This window comes from Protopterus annectens, chromosome 10.part0 (genome assembly GCF_019279795.1).
Source record: "Protopterus annectens isolate FY-2018-M chromosome 10.part0, PAN1.0, whole genome shotgun sequence".
Taxonomy (NCBI): domain Eukaryota; kingdom Metazoa; phylum Chordata; order Ceratodontiformes; family Protopteridae; genus Protopterus; species Protopterus annectens.
This window is the reverse complement of record NC_056744.1, coordinates 406,035,401-406,056,827: the sequence shown is the minus strand read 5'-3', so window position 1 is coordinate 406,056,827 and position 21,427 is coordinate 406,035,401. Positions and strand designations below refer to the sequence as shown.

Here is a 21,427-nt window from a genome sequence, read left to right as displayed (position 1 = left end):
TTGAGCAGACGAATTATGGATCCCCACGAGTGGAAATTGGATCCTCATGTATTTCAGAAATTGACAGTGTTATGGGGAACTCCAGACATAGATCTGTTCGCTTCTCCACTAAACTACCAGCTGCCAAAGTTTTGCACAAAAGGTTTCATCCCACAGCTTGGAAAGTGGATGCTCTTTCATTCAATTGGAGCAATCTTCATGTGTATGCCTTTCCACCTCTGCCTCTCCTCCCAAAGGTACTTCTGAAGGTCAGACAGGACAAGCCAAAGATGATTTTAATAGCTCCAGATTGGCCTCGACAGCACTGGTACCCATTACTGAGAAGTCTGGTGGGAGCCTCCATGGCCTTTACCTTCGATTCCACACCTGCTGTCTCAGGAGAACAGTCATTTACTCAATGTCAAACTTCACTCTCTTCACCTGACAGCCTGGCATATTCTGTTTTAAACCCTGGAGGGTCTCAGCTTCCACAGCAAGTTTTGAATGTTATTTTGGAGGCCAGAAGGCCTAGTACAAGGAAAGTGTACGCAGATAAATGGAGGAGATTTTTATTTTGGAGTGCAGCAAAGGCATTTGATGTTTCTAAGCCTAATTTAAGTGTGGCTCTTCAATATCTTACTGAATTACTGGACAAAGGTTTGTCCTTCTCTTCTATTAAGGTTCATGCTGCAGCAATTTCTGCTCACTATGACTGTGATCCACCATTGTTTTCTCATCCTTTGTTTAAGCAATTCCTTAGAGGGGCAAAGAATATAAGACCCCCACGGAGAGCTCCTACTCCTGCTTGGGATCTCAATTTTGTGTTGGAGAAACTTACTCTACAACCTTTTGAGCCTGCAGCTACTGCTGAGTTGAAATATTTATCATGGAAGACTGCTTTTTTCTTGGCCATTACCTCTGCGAGAAGGGTTTCTGAATTGCAGGCCCTTATGGCGGTTGAGCCTTTTTTAATTTTCCATAAGGATAGGGTATCTTTGCGTACTAATCCTTCCTTTATGCCTAAAGTGGTTTCTAGTGTGACTTTAAACCAAACTATTCATTTGCCTACTTTTTATGCAAACCCTCAAAATAAAGGGGAAAAGATTTTGCACACTTTGGATATACACAGGCAGTTGCGATATTATTTGAGCAGAACTAAAGGGTTCAGGTAGTCTCAGCAGTTATTTGTTTCATTTGCTTTGGGTTCTCAGGGCAAGCCTGTGTCAAAACAAACTATTTCTAAGTGGATTGGGTTTTGTATTGCTTTCTGTTATTCCCATCATGGTAAGGAGATTCCAGCTGGAATTAGGCCTCATTCCACTAGGGCTACTGCCACTTCTACAGCTTTTTTAAGGGGGGTGGCCACTAAAGATATTTTGGAGGCAGCTACTTGGAGTTCAGTGCATACTTTCTCAAAGCATTACCACCTTCCACTTTACTCTAAATCTAGGGCTGGTTTTGCCACTGCAATTTTACAGGGCATTTTGGCAGCTCCTACTGCTTTATAGTTTTGCCATCCTCCCTTACCTCTGCTTTGGGATTCTACCCAAGTGTAAGGACTGCAGCAATGTGAGATGAAGAACATAGTACAGTTTTGTACCTACCATAAATGTAGATGTTCGAAGATCCACATTGCTGCAGTCCAATTTACCCTCCCTCCTTCCCCTCTGTTGTTAGAGGCGGTTGTGTGGTTTGGGTTGTACATATTGTGGATATTGTATATATTGTACATATGATTAGTACTAGGGTGGTTGGTTGTTTTTTGCTGTCTTTTGGTTTTGACCTTTCTTTTTAGGGTCTTCTGACATCTGGGGCAAGAAAAGACTGAGGATATGACGTCGGTCATGCGCATATGTACCCTGACGTCCTGATGTCAGTCTTCTGCGCCTTGACCGACGTCAGCCTAATACTTTGATATTCGGGCCGACCGAGGACAGCGGACTACCCAAGTGTAAGGACTGCAGCAATGTGGATCTTCGAACATCTACATTTATGGTAGGTACAAAACTGTACTTTTTTCACTGTGGTTTTCTGGGCTGGGGTGGGGTCGGGATGTGGACATCCAGTGAAATTAATTTATGGTCTGATCTTACCAATGAGGGATATACTTCTGGTGTGGAGCATAGAGTCCCCATGTTGGTAATGATCAGGTCTAGTATGTTGTCCCCTCTTGTGGGAGTGGTGACAAGTTGTTCCATAGCATTTGAGTTTATAATTTCCAGGAACCTTTGGGCTAAGGTGCTGGGGCTTGAGTAGTGCTCCCAGTCAATGTTTGGGTAGTTGAAGTCGCCCAATATAATGGTGTTTGGAGAGATCTTCATGTTCTCCAATGTTTTCAGGAAAGCAGAGTGGGATTCCTGACTTTGAGAGGGTGGTCTGTAGGATGCTATAAACTGAAAAGCAGTCTTGCCCACTGTTAGTTGCACATGGATGGTCTCCGATATTTCGTGCAATGCCACTAACCTGGAGGTGTGGATATCCTTGATAAATATGGAAACTCCCCCTCCTTTTGTGGTTCGGTCCGGGTTTTGGGGCCGAAAAGCATGATATGAGGTATAGCCTGGTAGTGCTGGGTTGCTCTCTGGAGCCTTGAACCAGGTTTCTGTCACTGCACAGATATCGATGTTCTCCATAGTGAGGAGAGCTTCGAGTGCGTGCATCTTGGTTAAGACTTCTGGCGTTAAGCAGCATTACCCTTAGTTTCTTGTTCCTTGTGCTGTCTATGGGGGTGGGTTTGACTTTTGAGCCTTGCCTAAAAAAGGCACTGGGGGTGGCAAGAGCCTTTGCCAATATCTGAAAGACCAGTGGTGACGGGTGCAAGCCGTTCCTAGCGAAGCAACGTGGCTTGTCGAGCATGTCATCCCAGGCTGACAGGCACTGGATCCCCTTTGAATGACACCAACATTTTAGCCAGTTGTTAAAATCGATCATTTTGTCTTTGTACTGTGGCATCATTCTAGGTGAGGGTAAGATGCTGCTCAAGGTCAGAGTCATACCAGCCTGGGCTACATGATCAGAGAGCTCCTCTATGTCTCTTTTCATGTAGTCCAGGGAGGTACGTCTCAGGTCATTCACACCAGCATGTACAATGACTGAGTCATATTTGTATTTGCTTTGGAGTGACCTGAGTGCTTGCGTTGTGGCGGATCCTAGCACCCGACAGGCAGCGCACCGTGACCTTCTCTTTATTCAGCCTGGTGAGCGGGATGTCAGTGTGTCTGACAATAGAGTCACCTATTACAAGAGTATCAGGTGTGTTATTCAGCCTTAAGGGCTATGGCTGCTTGGCACACTGACTTTGTGGGCTATGTGTTGTGCGTGTTTTGTTTTGAGGTAGCATTTGCTTGGATGTCTGCTTTGGAGGTCTCTGTTGCTTAGGTAGATTTTTATTTAGAGCCTCCAGTATGTTTTGTGTATTTATGTGTTTGGTTCGCTGATGTGGTGGGACTATGTGATACTGGAATTGTGTTGTGTGAGGTTACCTTCTCCTCCTGACTGGTTACACCAGTTTTGAGATGAGAGAGCTCAGCCTCCAGTTTGGCTAAATAGTTGCATCTCTCACATATATTTGAACCTGTTTGGAGGAGGAGAGGGTTGTCCGTGTACATGAGACAGTTGTAACATTGCCTCAAAATTCCCAGATTCACCAGCTGGACTGGAGAGGAAACCATTGACTGACCTTTGGACATGCTAGAGTAATATAGGGAAACTGAATTTAAGACGTGCCAGTAGAGGACAGGGTAATCGTAGAGAGTATAAGAGTAAGTAGTGCTTACGGTTTAATAGTGCTAACTTGTAGGATTACTTAATTGGACCAGTGAGGAGCCTTAGAATGAGAATATGGTGTTTAAATTAAGAGATAGAGCAGTTCTAAGGGAAAAAGTGAAGAGCAGACTTTGTGGAGCCAGGGATAGTTTAAACCCAATTAGGCGGCGCTGCCCGCTGTTGCGCTTTGCACAAAAACGCGCAAAAGAGGGTTTTAAGAGAGGAAGATGAAGGAGTTTGGAATCGACCCAAAATGGCCAATAAAACTACAGTTTCAAGTCAGTAACCACTCCTACAGGGGCAGGCAGGCTGCTCAATGTTTTTCACTGTCACTGATCAACAGAGAGACTTCCCTTTAGCCCAAGCAAAAAATGGCCTCCAAGAAACTTACAAACAGGTCAAGAACAGCAAGCCTGTAACTGAACATTTTTAAATCTCAGAAAAGTGGGAAAAAAGCAAGATTGTTTTTGTTTTTTTCAGAGATAGCAGAGGTTCACAAGTATCAACAAGTTATAACAGTGCAGTAAATGACCCCACACAAGAGTGCTAGGCCAAAGACAGATAAAAATGCAAGTTTTGAGAAAAAAACGATTTTAAAAATAAGTGCAAACAGGAAATTCAGTAAACAGCTCTAGGTTGTGCTCTAAATACAGTTACTAATGCAGACATCAAGTTTAACAAGCCAGAAAATGCTCAAAATAGGCGGCTATGCAGAATAACTTAGCAAATAAACAGAGGAAAAATACTTAAAATCTCAAAAGTGGCACCTTTCTTCTCTCAGCGTTTTCTCCTCTTGGTGGGTGCTTCACTTGGAGCCCAGGACTGTATGTCTGCTGCACTGGGAATGTTATTGCCAGGCAGAATTTAGTGTATAAAATTTAGTATAGTGTTATGAAGCGTACATTCTTGTGGTTGCTAAGTTTTAAGGATAGGAGCATCTAAGCATTGAAATGGGGTATTGGATTGATGTTACATGGACATTTGTAGATTGATTCCACCAAGTTTTGTGTTTGTTCTGTCTGTTAGAATATTGTGACCCATGTTCATCCAAAAGATGAACACATTCTTTCACCAGATCACACTATCCTCAGATCAGACAGAATAATCACAAAAGTCGCTGGAGTCATAATCATCTACAACTGTCCATATACCCTGCATATTATATATGACCTTATATATAAAGCCTTGTGCGTGGCTATAGGTTGGGCATGACAGTGTCTGAGTTAAGGGTTATCAAGGGGTTAAATTCACAAAGCTTTCTGGATGCACTCCTGATATTCATATTGAATAACTTGAGTCTTGATTTCGGAGTTTTGGCTACTTTTAGTCCCTGATGTTAGGTGTTCCTGTTTTTATCTTGTCCAGCTGATTCAGTGCTTTTTGGCAACAATCAGTCGCACCAAAGCTGTAAGAGCAGGAAGAACAAGCTGATTTATAGATTAACTTTATTCCTGGATGTCAGGGCAATTTTCAGTATTGGCTTTAGTTTTCTAAACTATTACTAAACTTTGCTATTTTTGTTTATATTGTATTTCTGACCCTTCATCTTTTCCAAATATTTGTGCACTTCCACCAGTTCAGGTTATTTTATTTCACATTTCTGTCCCAGGTTGATATTTTCTTGGTGTTTTTGCACTGTTGTTAAGACCAGCTGTGATTTTAGGTGTTTGTCTTATGAGCTGTAGAATTTTAAATCATAAAAAGTAGATGAGATATCTTTGAAGAAGTTTTGTATTTTTTTTTTAATTTAAGCTGTAAGTGTAGCTGGTTCCATAGGTTGGTACTAGGCTATCGGCCTTAGGGCCTATACAAGCCTAGCCATAACAGTTCCCTGGCTATTTCTTCCCACACTGTTTACTTCCCTGGTAAACAACTTGGTAGGTTAAGGGCATAACACCAGTGGTGACAAAGAATCCCCCTGGAATATCCCCCTTTGGAGTTTTCATACTCATGATTCAGTTGTAACGTTGATCATAGTCCAAAGGTCAAATGTCGAACAATTAAACATCAAGCCAGTAATATCAACTGCCAGAAACTGCACTGAATGTAAAAAAAAAAAAAAAAAAATGTTTTTGCATTCCCCATACCCCTTGCTAATTACATATACCATATAAGAAACTGTGCCACAATGGGAAAGAGGCCAATTTCCCTATCCCCACTTTTAGTTCTGCAATCTCAACTAATGCAGTTTCTGTTTACACCTCTGGGTTGATGTTCTGCCTGTCTATATTATCATCTCAGTGTTTAGTTTGACATTCTGGTTATTCGGGCAGGTATCCATTTCACAGTCCCAGTTTTGTAATTATAATTGCTTTTAACTTTGATTATTACTGTTAAAATAAATTACTGTGTAAGCAGCTTCTTATATTACCTTGTCTCCTTTTTATCATATTGTTATAAACCCCTGGGCTGAGCCTGGAAATGGTCACTTGGATCAATGCTGTAACACATTCGGCATATGCATGCATACATAGTTAGTAATTAACCAAGGTAGAACATGTCTTGTACATCTGTATTCCATATTGCATGAATATAAAATGTCAGATGCTTTTTTGTAATCGGTCCATGCCATACTTGGGTTCCATCCTTTTTAGTGTACAGAGGCTTTGTTTAATAGTAGATCCTTTGTTCCATTTGATTTTCTTTTTAATTCTGTATTCCATTGCCATGATTGAAATGTTTTTCCAGGTGACCATAAACTCTTTCAACGTGTATTCTGGTTTGTTTGTCTTTTTGACTTTTCCCGGTTAGGGGTCGCCACAGCGAAACTCCGGTCCGCTAATGATTGGCAGTCGATTTTTATGGTGCCGAGTTGCCAGCCCGACACCCAACCTTCAGCGAAGGCATGCCCATTCACGCATGTCTTTCGGAGGCCACTCTACCGTGGGGAGGACATGCAGACTCCACACAGAAGGCACTCCAGCCGAGAATCGAACAGGAGAACGTCTTGCTGTGAGGCAACAACGCTACCGCTGTACCACCGTGACTGTAACCTGTATGCTGGTATACAATTTATTTATTGTCGGGAGGCAGATTACTGGTCTGTAGTTCTTAGGATGGCTTTCAGGGTTCACTGTTGAGAAAGATGTTTTTTCTTGTTATCCAAGTTTGCTTCAGGTGGTCAGTATGAAAGTCCCTGTGGATTATTATGATGTGAGGCTACAAACTTTTGAAGCACAGAATTTCTCTTGATCGTTTACTCAAAATTTCTTAAGAAATTAGCTGTGCAGTCTGTTGAGCAGCTAGGAGATGACCTTGTTTTACAAAACACTGCTTTCATCTTAACTACCTATGCTGAAAGGTTTTGACTTCTGGCATTGTGTGTTGTGAATTACTGTTGCTTGAATTTCGCAGGAGGACATGTTGCCTTCTAACCCCCACCTGGTGGTTCTTCAGAAGAGTGCAACAGGGATGAACTAGACCATGTATATCAGACGGATGCTAATGTCATGCTGCATGTTCAGGTAGAGGCATAGTATTTTTGTTAAATTTCAGAGAGAATGATTCGCCTGTTTTTAGTAATGGTTTACTGCAGTAGAACTTGACAGGCAACACAGCAGAAAATAACCTTGTAAACTGTGTTGTGTTTCATCCTTGGTGCAGGTTGAAAAGGTCAGGGAATGGATAATTCGTATTTTATCCATTGTGGTGGGATGGTGGACGGTACTGAAATGACTGTAGTAGAACCACTGTGCCATTTTGGTAGAAGTATGGCTCACCATAGACCTCTAGTCTAGTTCAGATACAGATTCTTAGTTTTAGCACTTGAATTTGCTTATTCGTGCTCAGCACTTGTTCAGTACTTGTAAGCACTAAATAAGCTACAAATTACTACAGCACTCATCCTTCCTCTTTACCTAGAGGAAAGCAGTGTTTGTACTTGCTTTCCTCACTACAGATCTTGTACTCGCTTTCCTCACTTGTCTAGAGGAAAATATTTTTTTATTCAGGCATGTCCAAGGTTCAGCTCCCAGTGTTCTCTCCTGTCTATCTGATGAATCTTGGCATCTTGGGGCAATGTAGCTATTGCCTCATGTACACAGACAACCCTCTCCTCCTACCACCCAACACCACAATCTGTGAGAAATGCACTTATCTAGCCAAACTAGAGGCAAAGCTCTCTCCAACCAAGACTGAACTTGACATTCAAGAGGAGAAGGTAAACACTTGCACCACACCACACTCATCACATAGTCCCACTAAACCTACACCACCAAAATCCACACATAGAAACACAAAAGCATTCGCAGAGGCTCTCAATAATAAATCTGCTCAAGCAACAGATACCTCCAAAGCAGAAACACAAGCAACCTCCACCCCCCAACACAGCCCAAATGACATAGCCCACAGACTTCGTGTGCCACTCAACCACAGCCCATAAGGCAAAACAACTTACCCAACACGCTACTCATAGGTGACTCTATAGTCAGGCGCACTGATGTCCCACTCACCAGGCTAAGCAAGGAGAAGGTTACTGTCAGCTGCCTGTTGGGTGCCAGAATTTGCCACATAACCCACACACCCGGGTCACTCCACAACAAGTACAAATATGACTCTTTGTCCATGTTGGTGTGAATGACCTGAGATGTACCTCCCTGGACAACATGAAAGGAGACGTGGAAGAGCTCTCCAATCTTCTAGCACAGGCAGGTATGACCCTAGCCCTGAGTAGCATCCTGCCATCACCCAGAATGATATCACAGTACAAGGACAAAATGATTGACTTCAACAATTGGCTAAGCTTCTTTTGTCATTCTAAGGGGATCAAGTATCTGTCTGCCTAGGATGACATGGTCGACAGACCATGATGCTTTGCCAGAGATGGCCTGCACCTGTCACCCCTGGGATTCAGGTTACTGGCTAAGGCTCTTACTGCCCTTATAGGGCCTTTTTTAGGCAGGGTTCAAATGACAAATTCACCACCGTAACAGGAACAGGCAAGCAAAAACTGAGGGTAATGTTATTCAATGCTAGAAGTCTAAATCTCAAAATGCACTCCCTCGAGGCACTCCTTAAAATGGAGAACATTGATAACTGTGCAGTGACTGAGACCTGGTACAAGGCTCCAGAGAGCACACCTGCATTACCAGGTTATAACTCGTACCACACTTTTCGGCCACCTAACCTGGACCGGAACATCAAAGGTGGAGGTCTGTCCATATTCATTAAGGATATCCACACCTCCAGGTTAGTTGCTTAGCATAATGCATCCAAGTGCATCTAACTCTTTTGGTCAAAACTGCAATCCAAATTGTAGCTTGCTACAGATCCCCCACCATGCCCCAGGATTCCCACTCCTCTTTTCTTGATATACTGGAAAATGTTAGGGTTCAACCAAACACCCTAGTAATGGATGATTTCAACTTCCCCAACATTAACTGGGAAAACTACTCGTGTACCAACTCCTTCGCTCAACACCTTTTGGAATTCATAAATTCCAATGCCCTGGATCAACTTATCCACACCCCTACCAGGGGCAACAGTATCCTAGACCTAGTCATTGCCAGCATGAGTGACCAGTGTTCCACACCTGAAGTCAACTCCTCGGTCAGATCTGACCATAAGCTAATCACCCTAGATATCTACATCCCGCCCACACCCCCCGTTAAGGAAACCATGGTAAAAAAAATTCTCCAAAGCCGACTTCATGCTTCTTAAGACAGAAGTGGTGAACTTAATGACACCCATGCAGATGGACAATACAGTTACGACTGCTGAATCCTACACAAATGCACTCTATAAGCACTTACACGAGTGCATGGATCGTGCTATCCCAAACAGAACCAATACTCTATCCTCCAAAAAAAAGGAAGCCAATCTGGTGGTTCCCTGCCATAAATAAACTCTACAACAGAAGAAAGAAACTGTTGCAAAAGAGAGAAAAATCCCATGAGTGGAGGAGCTCCCTGATCAGCCTCAGTAAGAAGCTGAGATCCCTTGTAAGATCCTCCAAGGCTAGCTACGAAAACAAATCGCCACTGATTCTAGGGACAACCACAAAGCATTCTATAGCTATGTCAAGAATCTCAGTGGCAACACCCAGATCTGCTGTGAGTTGCAGCACAACGGCACGAAAATTGCAGAACCAATTGATATTGCCAGCATCCTGGCAGATAGGTTCAGTGCTAACTTTACCCCCTCTCACCCCCTAAATGGCCTATATCTATACAGGAAGAATGCAGAATCCCTGTAATCACAACTACGCAGGTAAAAGCTGCACTCTCTAAAGCCAAAAACACAGCATCCATGGAACCGGGTCGCATCCCAGGCTGCGTTTTACACAAACTTCAGAACGAACTGGCTCACCACCTAAGCACCATGTTTGTTTAATCATAGCCTCATGTCAGGCTTTGTGCCCTCTGAATGGCGCACAGCAACAGTTATCCCACTCCACAAAGGGGGAGCCACCACTGATCCCGGGAACTATCGCCCTCTTAGCCTGACGGGCCTGGTATGTAAGGCCATGGAACGTATCATCATGGAACTTATAAACAAAGACATTGATAACCTCCAAACTCTGGACCCCACCCAGATCGGGTTTGTGAAAAGCAGATCATGCCTCCTTAACCTGATTAACTTCTGTGAGGCAGTCACCAAAGCCGTAGATTAGGGTAAGGTGGTTCACACAGCCTATCTTGACCTCGCCAAGGCTTTCAACACCATCCCCCATTCTGGAATTATAGCTAAACTCACTAAACTAGGTATAAATCCCGACGTCACAAGATGGGTTGCCTTCTGGCTCACTGACAGAAGCCACACTTTAAAAGTTGCAGACTCCAATTCTGACTTCAAACAAGTGACAAGTGGAGTACCACAGGGTTCAGTCCTGGGGCCTCTCCTGTTTGATATATACTTCTCTGAAGTGCAGACTAACACAGAAAGCCTTTGGCTAATGAAGTTCGCAGATGACTGCAAACTAGGAGCCATAGTAGAGTCCCCAAATAATGTGGACATCCTACAGAAGGACCTCACTGAGACAGATGCCTGGTGCAGGAGCCATGGCCTCAGGCTCAGTGCCAAAAAGTTCATTGTCATGCTCTTTGGTAAAAACTCTGTACCCATGAACTACCACATAAACGGCAATCTACTTAATGCCGAATGTGTGATGAGACCTTGGGACCCAGGTGGACAGTAGTCTCTCCTTTGATCGCATCGACACTGTAGTCAGGAAATCCTTCTACGTGGCACACCTAATCACAAAAGGGTTCTCATCATGGAAAAAAGAGGTCATTGTTACTAGACACTCATAAGACCCATTATAGAGTGCAGCGCCCCTTTTGGAATGTACCTCACAAGACATCTGCAGCAGCTGGAAAGGCCACAGAAGTACCTCACAAAGAGGATTACTGGCTTCATACAGATGCCCTACACTGACCTTCTCAAAAAAACTCCAGTTTTACTCTGTAGCATATTGCCTACTCCAGGATAATATCTGCCTAACATATAAAGCAATGTCAAACCCAGAGCTGTTGGACATGCTACACGTAAATAAATCCCAATCCCTCTGAGCTACATGCTCTAGGGACCTAAACCTCACCACAATAAACAGAACATGCTGGAGGGATAGATTCCTGTCCCAGAGACTTCCCATACTCTGGAACAGGCTACCCATCTATGTCAAGTAAAGTTCCTCATTAGCACTCTTCAAGAAAAATCTTGATGAGTGGATGGGAAATAGGAAGTAGTACACCCTGGGGATCACTTCTGTGGCTCTGCTCGACAGGGGCACAAGAAAATAACTTTTTTGGGTGGTGTAAGCCAGTTAACCTTGTTGGCTAGGCTTACTTAAGCCCTTGGGCCAATAGCCTAGTACCTACCTCTGAACCATGGCCGTGTCAAGATACTGCAGTTAATGCAGCACCACCGTTTAAAAAAAATCATTTTAAAATATGCTGCAAGGACTAAATTCATGTTCTTGCTGTACTGCAGTGAGTTCATGAGGTCAGCTTAGTGATGTACTCGTCATGCATCTGCTACCCACATAGTTGGCAGTGCATTTGTAATAGACTGTATGAGTGCACTTTGAATCACTGTAAGAGTTGCAGACAAAAGAAGGTACCTGCAGTCATTTTTACATTCAGGAAGAGCATACTTTATTAAAACCATGGAGGTAATTTGAATTATTATTATATATAGTGGGGATTTCTTGAAGCGGCTGGAGATTGCTATAACTTGTAATTATATCTATACTGATTACCTAGTGCTTACCTTGGAACCTATATGCTTCATTACTTAATGGTGAGGAAAAAATGACAGGTATAATAAATAATGTTTTGGTGCCAGCTACTAAACTTATTTGTGAGATGTACTGGATTTTACATAATGACTGGATGGCACAACACTTCACTTGTAGGTGAAAGCCTGGTATTGTGTAATAGAGTTTAATTACTCTTCTGAAGTTCAGTTTTAATGTACATCATTGTAAAGCAGCAGGATGTGCCATGCTGGTGTCAGATTGTTTTGAAATCATTCTTCTTTAATGTCTGTTTTAACTGGGCTAGTCCTTCTGGGGAAAAGTTCATTTTCAGAGGAGTTTTGGGGTGAAAAGCTCCAAAACAGCAGTTTTACACACAAGTGCTCAGTATAACAAGAATAGTCAGATAGCTCTTAAATAATGAGCAATTCTGCAATAGCTGCTCTTTATCACACACAAAGTACTGCATTGGAAGTATTTTTTATCCTAGGTTATAAACAGCAAGGCCAGAAAAAGCTCATATTCTGTATGTTTGTGACTCTGTTGCATGCTTTTCAACCTGTATGTTATGCTTTTGATCAGTTATACAACAGAAATTTGCATTTCCTTTAAGAACATTGGTTTATATCCGATGGCATGTCCGTAGTTGTCTGCTATAGTAGCATTGTAAATAAGAGTTGTGGCTAAATTGTTCCACATAGTTGATAACTTAGATGCTAAAATCTGAAATATATTTTATTCAGTAACAGTTTTTACAGAAAGTACACCATCTGATGCAACGGAGCATGCATCCCAGTCAGTTCCTATGGTAACTACATCAACTGGGAACCTGTCCTCCATAGCAGAGTCGGGAATGGGTGATGATGGAGATGAAGTTTTTGGGGAAGCAGAATCTGAAGGGTAAGTCATTGTATTATTGCATGTATGAGTACCAGAACTACAAATTTGTAAGAGGAAATGTATATAAACTCAGATGTCCAACTCTGGGTGCAAGCCATTCATGTTTCTTACAGCTTTTTGTTGAAAATATGTTTTTTTCCAGGAATAGTAAGCACTGAAAAATAAAAATAATTGGAGATTGCCTTTGTCTTTGTGTAAGACAGGGCCATGAGATCCATGGCATTCATATATTCCAGCATCATGAAATATGAAGTGTTTAACCTTGGCTGACAACTACACAACATAACTTCCTTTAACAGATGCCGGAGAATAAATGCATAATATAAGCACTGGAAGTAATAAACATGTCATTTGTATCTTATCTTCATTAGCTCTGAAGCAGTGCTGGAGATGGAAGGTCAGCAGGAAGAAGACTCATCCCAGGCACCTGATGAAAGTGAAATACCTTCCACAAGTCAGGATCCCCCAACCAGCTCTTCAGTTGGTATGTTCCACGTTTTATCAATAATCTGCTGGAGTTCCTTTGGTCTTAGTAACAACTGAATGAAATATTCACCATTTCTGATGAACTGTATTTTCGTAGATGGCATTACGTGTCATGTATTTCAACCAATCTTTTAAAGCCTGTTATCAAAACCCTATTTTCAGTCCTCTTCTTTAGGACATATGCTGCCTTTATGATGATTGTGCTTAACATTCCCCTTTTTTTCTGTAATCTATTTCCAGTCAGTCTCAGAAACACACCGACTTGTACAAGCCGTGCCCCTCTGTGTGTATATACATATATATATATATATATATATATATATATATATATATATATATCCAAAAAGCAATAAACCCAAAGGTGGAGATGAGTTGGATAGACTGAAGGACAATTTTGTTAAAAGGGGGTATCATACGGGTGAACTACTAGATATTTGCTCATACACGCGTAGGAGTAGAAGTAATAAAGGTAAACCTTATTTTTCTGAAGCATGGGATAGAGGTCTTAAGAATGTGAGTGATTCAAAACTATCGCTAGTCTTGCCTTATAGCGACAACATACGAACAATTCAACGTGCTATTTCGGATAACTGGGGTATGCTCTTGGTAGATGAGCATACCAAGGACATTGTGGGAAATTGCCCGAATTATAGCTATAGCAATCTAAAGAATTTGAAACAAATGTTATGTTTCCCTGTTCTATCACCTTCTGATGATATTTTAGTTCCAAATTTTTTGGACAGAGGCACTAAGAAGTGTGGTTCATGCCCGCAATGTGCATATATAGATGAGTCCAGATATTTTAGAAGTTCGAACACTGGTAGACTATGGGAAATTAGATGTAGTTCTACATGCTGTACACGTAATGTTGTTTACGTTGCCCATTGCCGAGTTTGTTTTAAGTTTTACGTCGGCAAGACCAATAGGTCTTTGAGGGAACGTATTCGTGACCATTATTACTGTCTGAATAGAAAGGAGACCCATAGCGCACTTTCCAAACACACCCTTTTGGAAGGACCAGACCACATTTTTATGTTCCAGGTATTATATGTTCAATCAGTTAGTATTAGGGGCGGTGATATAGTTAATCTTACTGAGGAGGCAGAATTACGATGGATTCTGCGTCTGGCAGCACATAGGGGACTGGGACTTAATGACTATGTGCCCCTCAAACCAGCCCTTAAGGCGAGACCACTTAAGTGAGTTTGTATTCATCTATTTTGTAGTGCAACTTGGATCATTTACATGATCCATTGTTCTATTCCCAGGGTTAGTCCGTTTAAGTGAGTTTATATGCATTTCTTTTGTAGTTTGTCATTTTAACTTTGATTATTTTTATGATCAATTATTATTATAGGCTAAGATTACTTGGGGGTTTTTATACATTTGAATAGATATTTTTGAAGTTCTTGATGTTTTATAACCATATTGTTTGCTGTTAGTTTTATATGGTCACATATCTTAGATTGATTGTGATTTTATTTATGCGATTTTTATTTATGCATCATGTACTATTTGGAGCGTATTGCTTTAAGCTGCTACAGGAAATGATGTGTAACATAAGCTGCTACAGGAAATGATGTGTAACATAAGCTGCTACAGGAAATGATGTGTATAAAAGCCTACTGGCTTTTTCTGTTTTTATAACGTCTGAGGAAGCGGTTACCCGCGAAAGCGCTTACGTATTAAAAGTTTTTGGAAGTCTTTGGAAGTTTTGTGTCTTATCCAGCAAGTTTCTTGGAAGTTTTGTGTTTTATCCAGCACTATTAACGTTATATGTGGATCTTTTCTTGTGGATTTACTTCTGTGGATTTATTGCTGCTGCTTTTTTTCTCCATCTTTGGGTTTATTGCTTTTTGGATTTTACATTGGTGTTTGTTGGGTCAAGTTCTGTGATATATATATATATATATATATATATATATATATATATATATATATATATATATATATACACGTCTCCTCACCATCTTCAGGAGCAAGTATGCAAAGTGCTGTCATGCCCCCCCCCACCATTAGTTCTAGTCTTTGAGGACTTGCTTAATGTTGGATGCACATTGATTCATTGTTAGCCAGCTAAAACAATCCTCTAAATGAGTCTGCTTCTTTGATGGTGAGGAGTTCAAACCACATCAGCAGTATTGTATTAAACCTCTATGTTTTTTCCTCAGGACAGTGTCCGTTAGTGAAAGCTTTGGCTATGGGAAACGTGCAGATTATATGCAAACACACAGTGTCCTGTTAAAATCTTTTAACAGTTTTTAAATGGTCCTGGGTTTTAAAGTCAGAGGAAGAGCTAGAGCCCGAATACCTCACTTCTTTCCTGGCAGAACTAGCTCCAATGTGTTGTATTTGAACTTCCATTTTGTTTTTCCACTTCTTGGCTTTATGACCAAGATAAAGTGTGCAATGTCAGTCAATATTAGCAGGTTTATTTTCTTGGAGTTGTTTGCTGCTTAAAGATGGTCAGTAGGCAAGGCAAGATGTGCAATTCCTTTCGTGTCTAGTCCCTGACCACAGGCATGGGGCCCCCAGGTTCATAGGTTCATACTAGGCTATCTGCCCTAGGGCATTTATAAGCCTAGCCAGAGTGTGTGTGGCTTTCACCACCCCTTAGGATGAGAATACTATACCCATTAGTTTGCTGTGCCTCTGTCCAGCAGTGACACAGAGATGATTCCCGGGGTAAACCTACGATCTCCCATCCACTCGTCAAGATTTCTCTTGAACAGAGTCAGTGAGGGGCTCTGCCTCACATGGACTGGGATTCTGTTCCATAGTGTAGGGAGTCTCTGGGTGATGAATCTGTCCCTCCAGCACGTCCTATTTATATCCGTGTTGAGGTTTAAGTCTCTTGCTCTCGTGGCTCTGGTGGATTTGGACTTTTAGAGGTGGAGCATGTCTATCAATTCCGGGTTGGACATGGCCTTGTATGTCAGGCACAGATCACCTCTGAGCAGACGGTATGCGACTGAATAGAGCTGGAGTTTCTTCAGTCGGGCAGCGTATGACATATGTTTGAGCCCCTTTATCCTTTTGGTGAGGAACTTTTGGGGTCTTTCCAACTGCTGCAGGTGTCGGGTAAGGTACATTCCGAATGGGGCGTTGTACTCAGTCATTGGTCTGATAAGTGAGGAGTACAGGGGTACAATGACCTCTCCTGATCTGGATGTGAATCCCTTCATGATCAGGTGGGCAATGTAGAAGGTCTTCCTAACCACTTTGGCAATGTGAGTGTCAAAGAGAGGTTACTGTCAACTTGGGTCCCCAGGTCCCTGATAACTTCTTCCGTGTTTAATGGATTACCACCTATGTGGTAATTAGGGGTTACCTTGTTTTTCCCAAAGGGTATGACTATACATTTTTTGGCATTTAGCTTAAGGCCATGGCTCTGGCACCAGTTATCCATTTCTATGAGACCTCTCTGGAGGATGTCTGTGTCTGATGGAGTGTCAATTATGGTGCCCAGTTTGCAGTCATCTGCAAATTTTGTCAGCCACAATCCCCTATGTTTGCCTGCACTTCAGAAAATAAATGCCGAACAAGAGGGGCCCAGGACTGAGCCCTGTGGGACACCGCTCGTGACCGGCTTAGAGTCTGACATGGCACCAGCAACTCTAACCCTGTGGGTTCTGTCCTTGAGCCAGTTTGCAACCCATCTTGTGACATATGGGTTTACATCTAAGCTGGTGAGCTTTTCTATGATGCCCGAGTGGGGTATTGTGTCGAACGCTTTTGCTAGGTCAAGGTAGGCTATGTGAACTGCCTTACCCTCATCAATGGCCTTAGTGACTGTTTCAAAAAGTCGACCAAGTTCAAGAGGCAGGATCTGCCCTTGACAAAGCCAAATTGGGTAGGATCCAGTGTCTGTAGGTCTCCAATGTCTTTATTTATGAGTTCCATTATGATCCTCTCCATAGCCTTGCAGACAAGGCTCATCAAGCTTATGGGGCGGTAATTTCCAGGGTCCATAGAAGCACCGCCTTTGTGGAGTGGGACCACAGTTGCCGTACGCCATTCTTTGGGTACGTATCCTGTAGTAAGGCTAAGATTAAACAGCAGCCTTATGTGTGGGTTTAGTTCCTCATTGAGTTCGTGTTGCACACAGTCGGGGACACAGTCCGGTCCCATTGATGCTGTGTTTTTTGCTTTAGAGAGAGCAGCTCTCACCTGGGCATCTGAGATGTTTGGGAGGCTAGACTCTGGTGGGATAGATATTTCTCCTTTTGGGGAGGGAGGAGAAATTTGCACTGAACCTGTCTGCCAGTATGTTGGCAATGTCTGTGGGTTCAGTGATTTTTGTATCATTTTGGACTAATTCTGAGCATATCTGGGAGTTTCCACCCAGGTTTCTAACATAGCTAAAGAAGGCCTTATGATTGTCTTTTGTGTCTTTAGCGATTTTTCTCTCAAAGTTGGCCTTGGATGATTTTATGAGTGATCGTAGTTTTTTGCTAGTATTGATCAGAGATGCCTTCCCTTTTAGGGATTTTGCTCTGTCATGTAGTAGCTTCCTCCTCTTGTTGTAGAGTTTGTTTATGGCTGGGGTCCACCAGACCGGGCGCCTGCCATTGGTGGAAAGGGTCTTGATTTTATTAGGGATTGCTTAATCCATACATTCCTGGAGGTGCTCGTAGAAGGCATTTGTAAGGGTTTCAGCAGCGTGGGTTGTGGTTTCCACTGGCTCGGGGGCCTTGAAGGGTACCACTCCAGTCTTAAGAAGTGTGAAGTTTGCTTTTGAGAAGTTCTTTGCTGTGGTCTTTTTTGCTGGGGTTGGGGGCGAGATGTGGATCTCCAGTGAGATTAATTTATGGTCTGATCTCACCAATGAGGGATATACTTCCGGTGTGGAGCATTTTGTCCCCATGTTTGTGATGATCAGGTCTAGTATATTTTCTCCTCTTATGGGAATGGTGACTAGTTGTTCCATAGCATTTGAGTTTATGAACTCCAGGAACCTTTGGGCTAGGGTGTTGGGGCTTGAGTAATGTTCCCAGTCTATGTTTGGGTAGTTGAAGTCACCCAATATGATGGTGTTTGGAGAGACATTCATACTCTCCAGTGTCTTCAGGAAGGTTGTGTGGGTTTCCTGAGTTTGAGAGGGTGGTCTGTAGCATGCTACAAACTGTAGGGCAGTTTTACCTATGATTAATTGCACCTGGATGGTCTCCGATGCTTCGTGCGTTGCCACTAACCTGGAGGTGTGGGTATCCTTTATGAATATGGATACTCCCCCTCCTTTTGTGGTTCGGTCCGGATTTTGGGGCCGGAACGCATGATATGAGGTATAACCTGATAGTGCTGGGGTGCTGTCAGGAGCCTTGAACCAGGTTTCAGTCACAGCACAGACATCGATGTTCTCCATACTGAGGAGGGCTTCGAGGGCGTGCATCCTGAGGTTTAGACTTCTGGCATTGAGCAGTATTACCCTTAGTTTATTTCCATTTTTGTTTTCTAGGGTGGTAGGTTTATCATTTGAGCCTTGCCTAAAAAAGGCACTATGGGGATGGCAAGAGCCTTTGCCAATATCCGGAAGCCCAGGGGTGACTGGTGCAAGCCGTCCCTTGCGAAGCAGCGTGGCTTGTCAAGCATGTCATCCCAGGCAGACAGACATTGGATCCCCTTAGAATGACACCAGTAATTAAGCCAATTATTAAAGCTGATCATTTTGTCTCTGTATTGTGGCATCATTCTTGGTGAGGGTAGGATACTGGTCAGGGTCATACCGGCCTGGGCTACATAATCTGAGAGCTCCTCTATGTCTCTCTTCATGTAGTCCAGGGAGGTACGTCTCAGGTCGTTCACACCGGCATGGACAATGACTGATTCATACTTGTACTTGCTGTGGAGTGACCTGAGTGCTTGTGTTATGTGTCGGATTCTAGCGCCAGACAGGCAGCTTACTGTGATCTTTTCCTTGTTCAGTCTGGTGAGTGGGACGTTAGTGTGTCTGACTATGGAGTCACCTATAACAAGTGTGTCTGCCATTGTGTTTGGCCTTAAGGGCTGTGACTGTTTAGCACACTGACTTTGAGAACTATGTGTTGCATGTCTTATGTCTTGAGGTGGCAGTTGCTTGGGTGTCTGCTTTGGAGGCCTCTGTAGTTTTGGTAGATTTTTGATCAGTGCCTCCGAGTATGTCTTTGTGTGTTTATGTGTTTGGTTTGCAGTTGTGATAGTTCTATGTGAAACTGGGTTTGTGGTGTGCGTGGTTTCCTTCTCCTCCTTTCTGGTCTTGCCAGTCCTGAGTTGAGAGAGCTCAGCCTCCAGTTTGGCTATATAGTTGCATCTCTCACATGTATTTGTGTTTTGTGGGAGAAGGAGTGGGTTGTCTGTGTACATGAGGCAATTGTAACATTGCCTCAAGATGCCCAGATTCACCAGCTGAACAGGAGAGGACACTAGCAACTGACCCTTCGACATGCTAGAAAAAGTGAAAAAGTTTGCTGTATAACTGAGTCAGAAGGGACCTATAGGGAAATGGGTACTCAAGGGGATTCTAGGCTAATTTAGTACTTTGTTTAGTATATAAGTACTTTACCTATATAAAAATGCTTTAGGAGCAAGTGCTGAGCTTTTGAGATAGAGAATAGACTGTTTAGATTGCAAGTAGAGAAGTTCTAAGGGAAAAATTGAAGAGCAGACTTTACGGAGCCAGAAATAGTTTAACCTTCTTTAACCGGCGCTGCCCGATGGTGCTGTATGGGCAACTCCGTGCTAAATCGCGCTAAAGCGGGCTTTATAGCAGGGGGTTGAAAAGAGCTAGGAATTGACCCAAAATGGCCAATAGACTACAAGTTTCTGGCTGGAACCACTGCTCTAGGGACAAATAGGCTGCTCAGTGCTCCCCACTCCCACTGGTGAACAAAGAAGCTTCCCTTTATCCAAATAAGGATACGGAATAGCACAGGAACCAAGCCAAAGCCCAGAGATCAGCAAACTCTGAAGACTGGACTATTCTAGTTCAGTAAGGCGGGAAAACAAGATTTTCTTTGCAGAAAACAGAGGAAAAACAGACAGTAAATGCTATAAATGCTTTTAAACGGCTAGCACACTTGAGTGTGTTAGCCTACAGGTAAAATTAAACAACAAATAACTTTTTTTAAAGGTGCAAAACAGTTAATCAACACAAAAACAGTTTAAATAGAATGCAGAGCTGTATAAACAGGCGAAAATGCAGTCGCTAAGCAGTAAATCAAAAAGCCAGAAAAAAAATACTTAAATCAGGAAAAAGTCACTCTTTTGGTCTCTGCTGCTTGTAGAACTCTGTAGGACACCACGAGGAGCGGTGCTGAGTTGAATACAAGTGAAAAAGCGCGCTAAAGCGGGCTTTATTACAGGGGGCTGAAGAGAGCTAGGAATTGACCCAAAATGGCCAATAGACTACAAGTTTCTGGCTGGAACCACTCCTCTAGGGACAAATAGGCTGCTCAGTGCTCCCCACTCCCACTGGTGAGCAAAGACGCTTCCTTTTATCCAAATAAGGATATGGAGTAGCACAGGAACCAAGACAAAGCCCAGAGATCAGCGAACTCTGAAGACTGGACTATTCTAGTTCAGTAAGGCGGGAAAACAAGATTTTTTTTGTTGTTGTTGTTTTTTTTCTTTTTTGCAGAAAACAGAGGAAAAACAGACAGTAAATGCTATAAATGCTTTGAAACGGCTAGCGCACTTGAGTGTGTTAGCCTACAGGTAAAATTAAGCAACAAATAACTTTTTAAAAGTGTAAAACAGTTAATCAACACAAAAACAGTTTAAATAGAATGCAGAGCTGTATAAACAGGCGAAAATGCAGTCGCTAAGCAGTAAATAATCAAAAAGCCAGAAAAAAATACTTAAATCAGTTATAGCAAATACAGTTATAACAAATGCTCTGAAATATACTGTATATTTCCAAAATGTTTGAGAAGGACAGTCAGAACACAAGAAGGTTCAGGCGAAAGAGAAAAAAAAAAAAAAAAAGTTTTGTTTTACTTTTTGAAAGGGAAAAAGGAGGAACAAGAAGGCCTTATCAAATGTTCTCTCTGTATTAGGCAGAATGAGCTAATGACACTAGACTGGGAGGTGTGTCACAAAATAGCCTACAGACAGCAAGCACTAGAG

General features: G+C 42.5%; 1 protein-coding gene across 1 annotated transcript in view; it reads left to right on the top strand.

The window, feature by feature from the left end:
* The window catches only part of TPR (translocated promoter region, nuclear basket protein), a gene marked incomplete in the record, with an annotated part of 1,837,142 nt that overhangs the window by 1,704,317 nt on the left and 111,398 nt on the right, over positions 1 to 21,427 (top strand). The window contains 2 exon segments of the mRNA XM_044085316.1: positions 12,682 to 12,838; positions 13,210 to 13,322. Coding sequence (XP_043941251.1) covers positions 12,682 to 12,838; positions 13,210 to 13,322 — 270 coding nt within the window.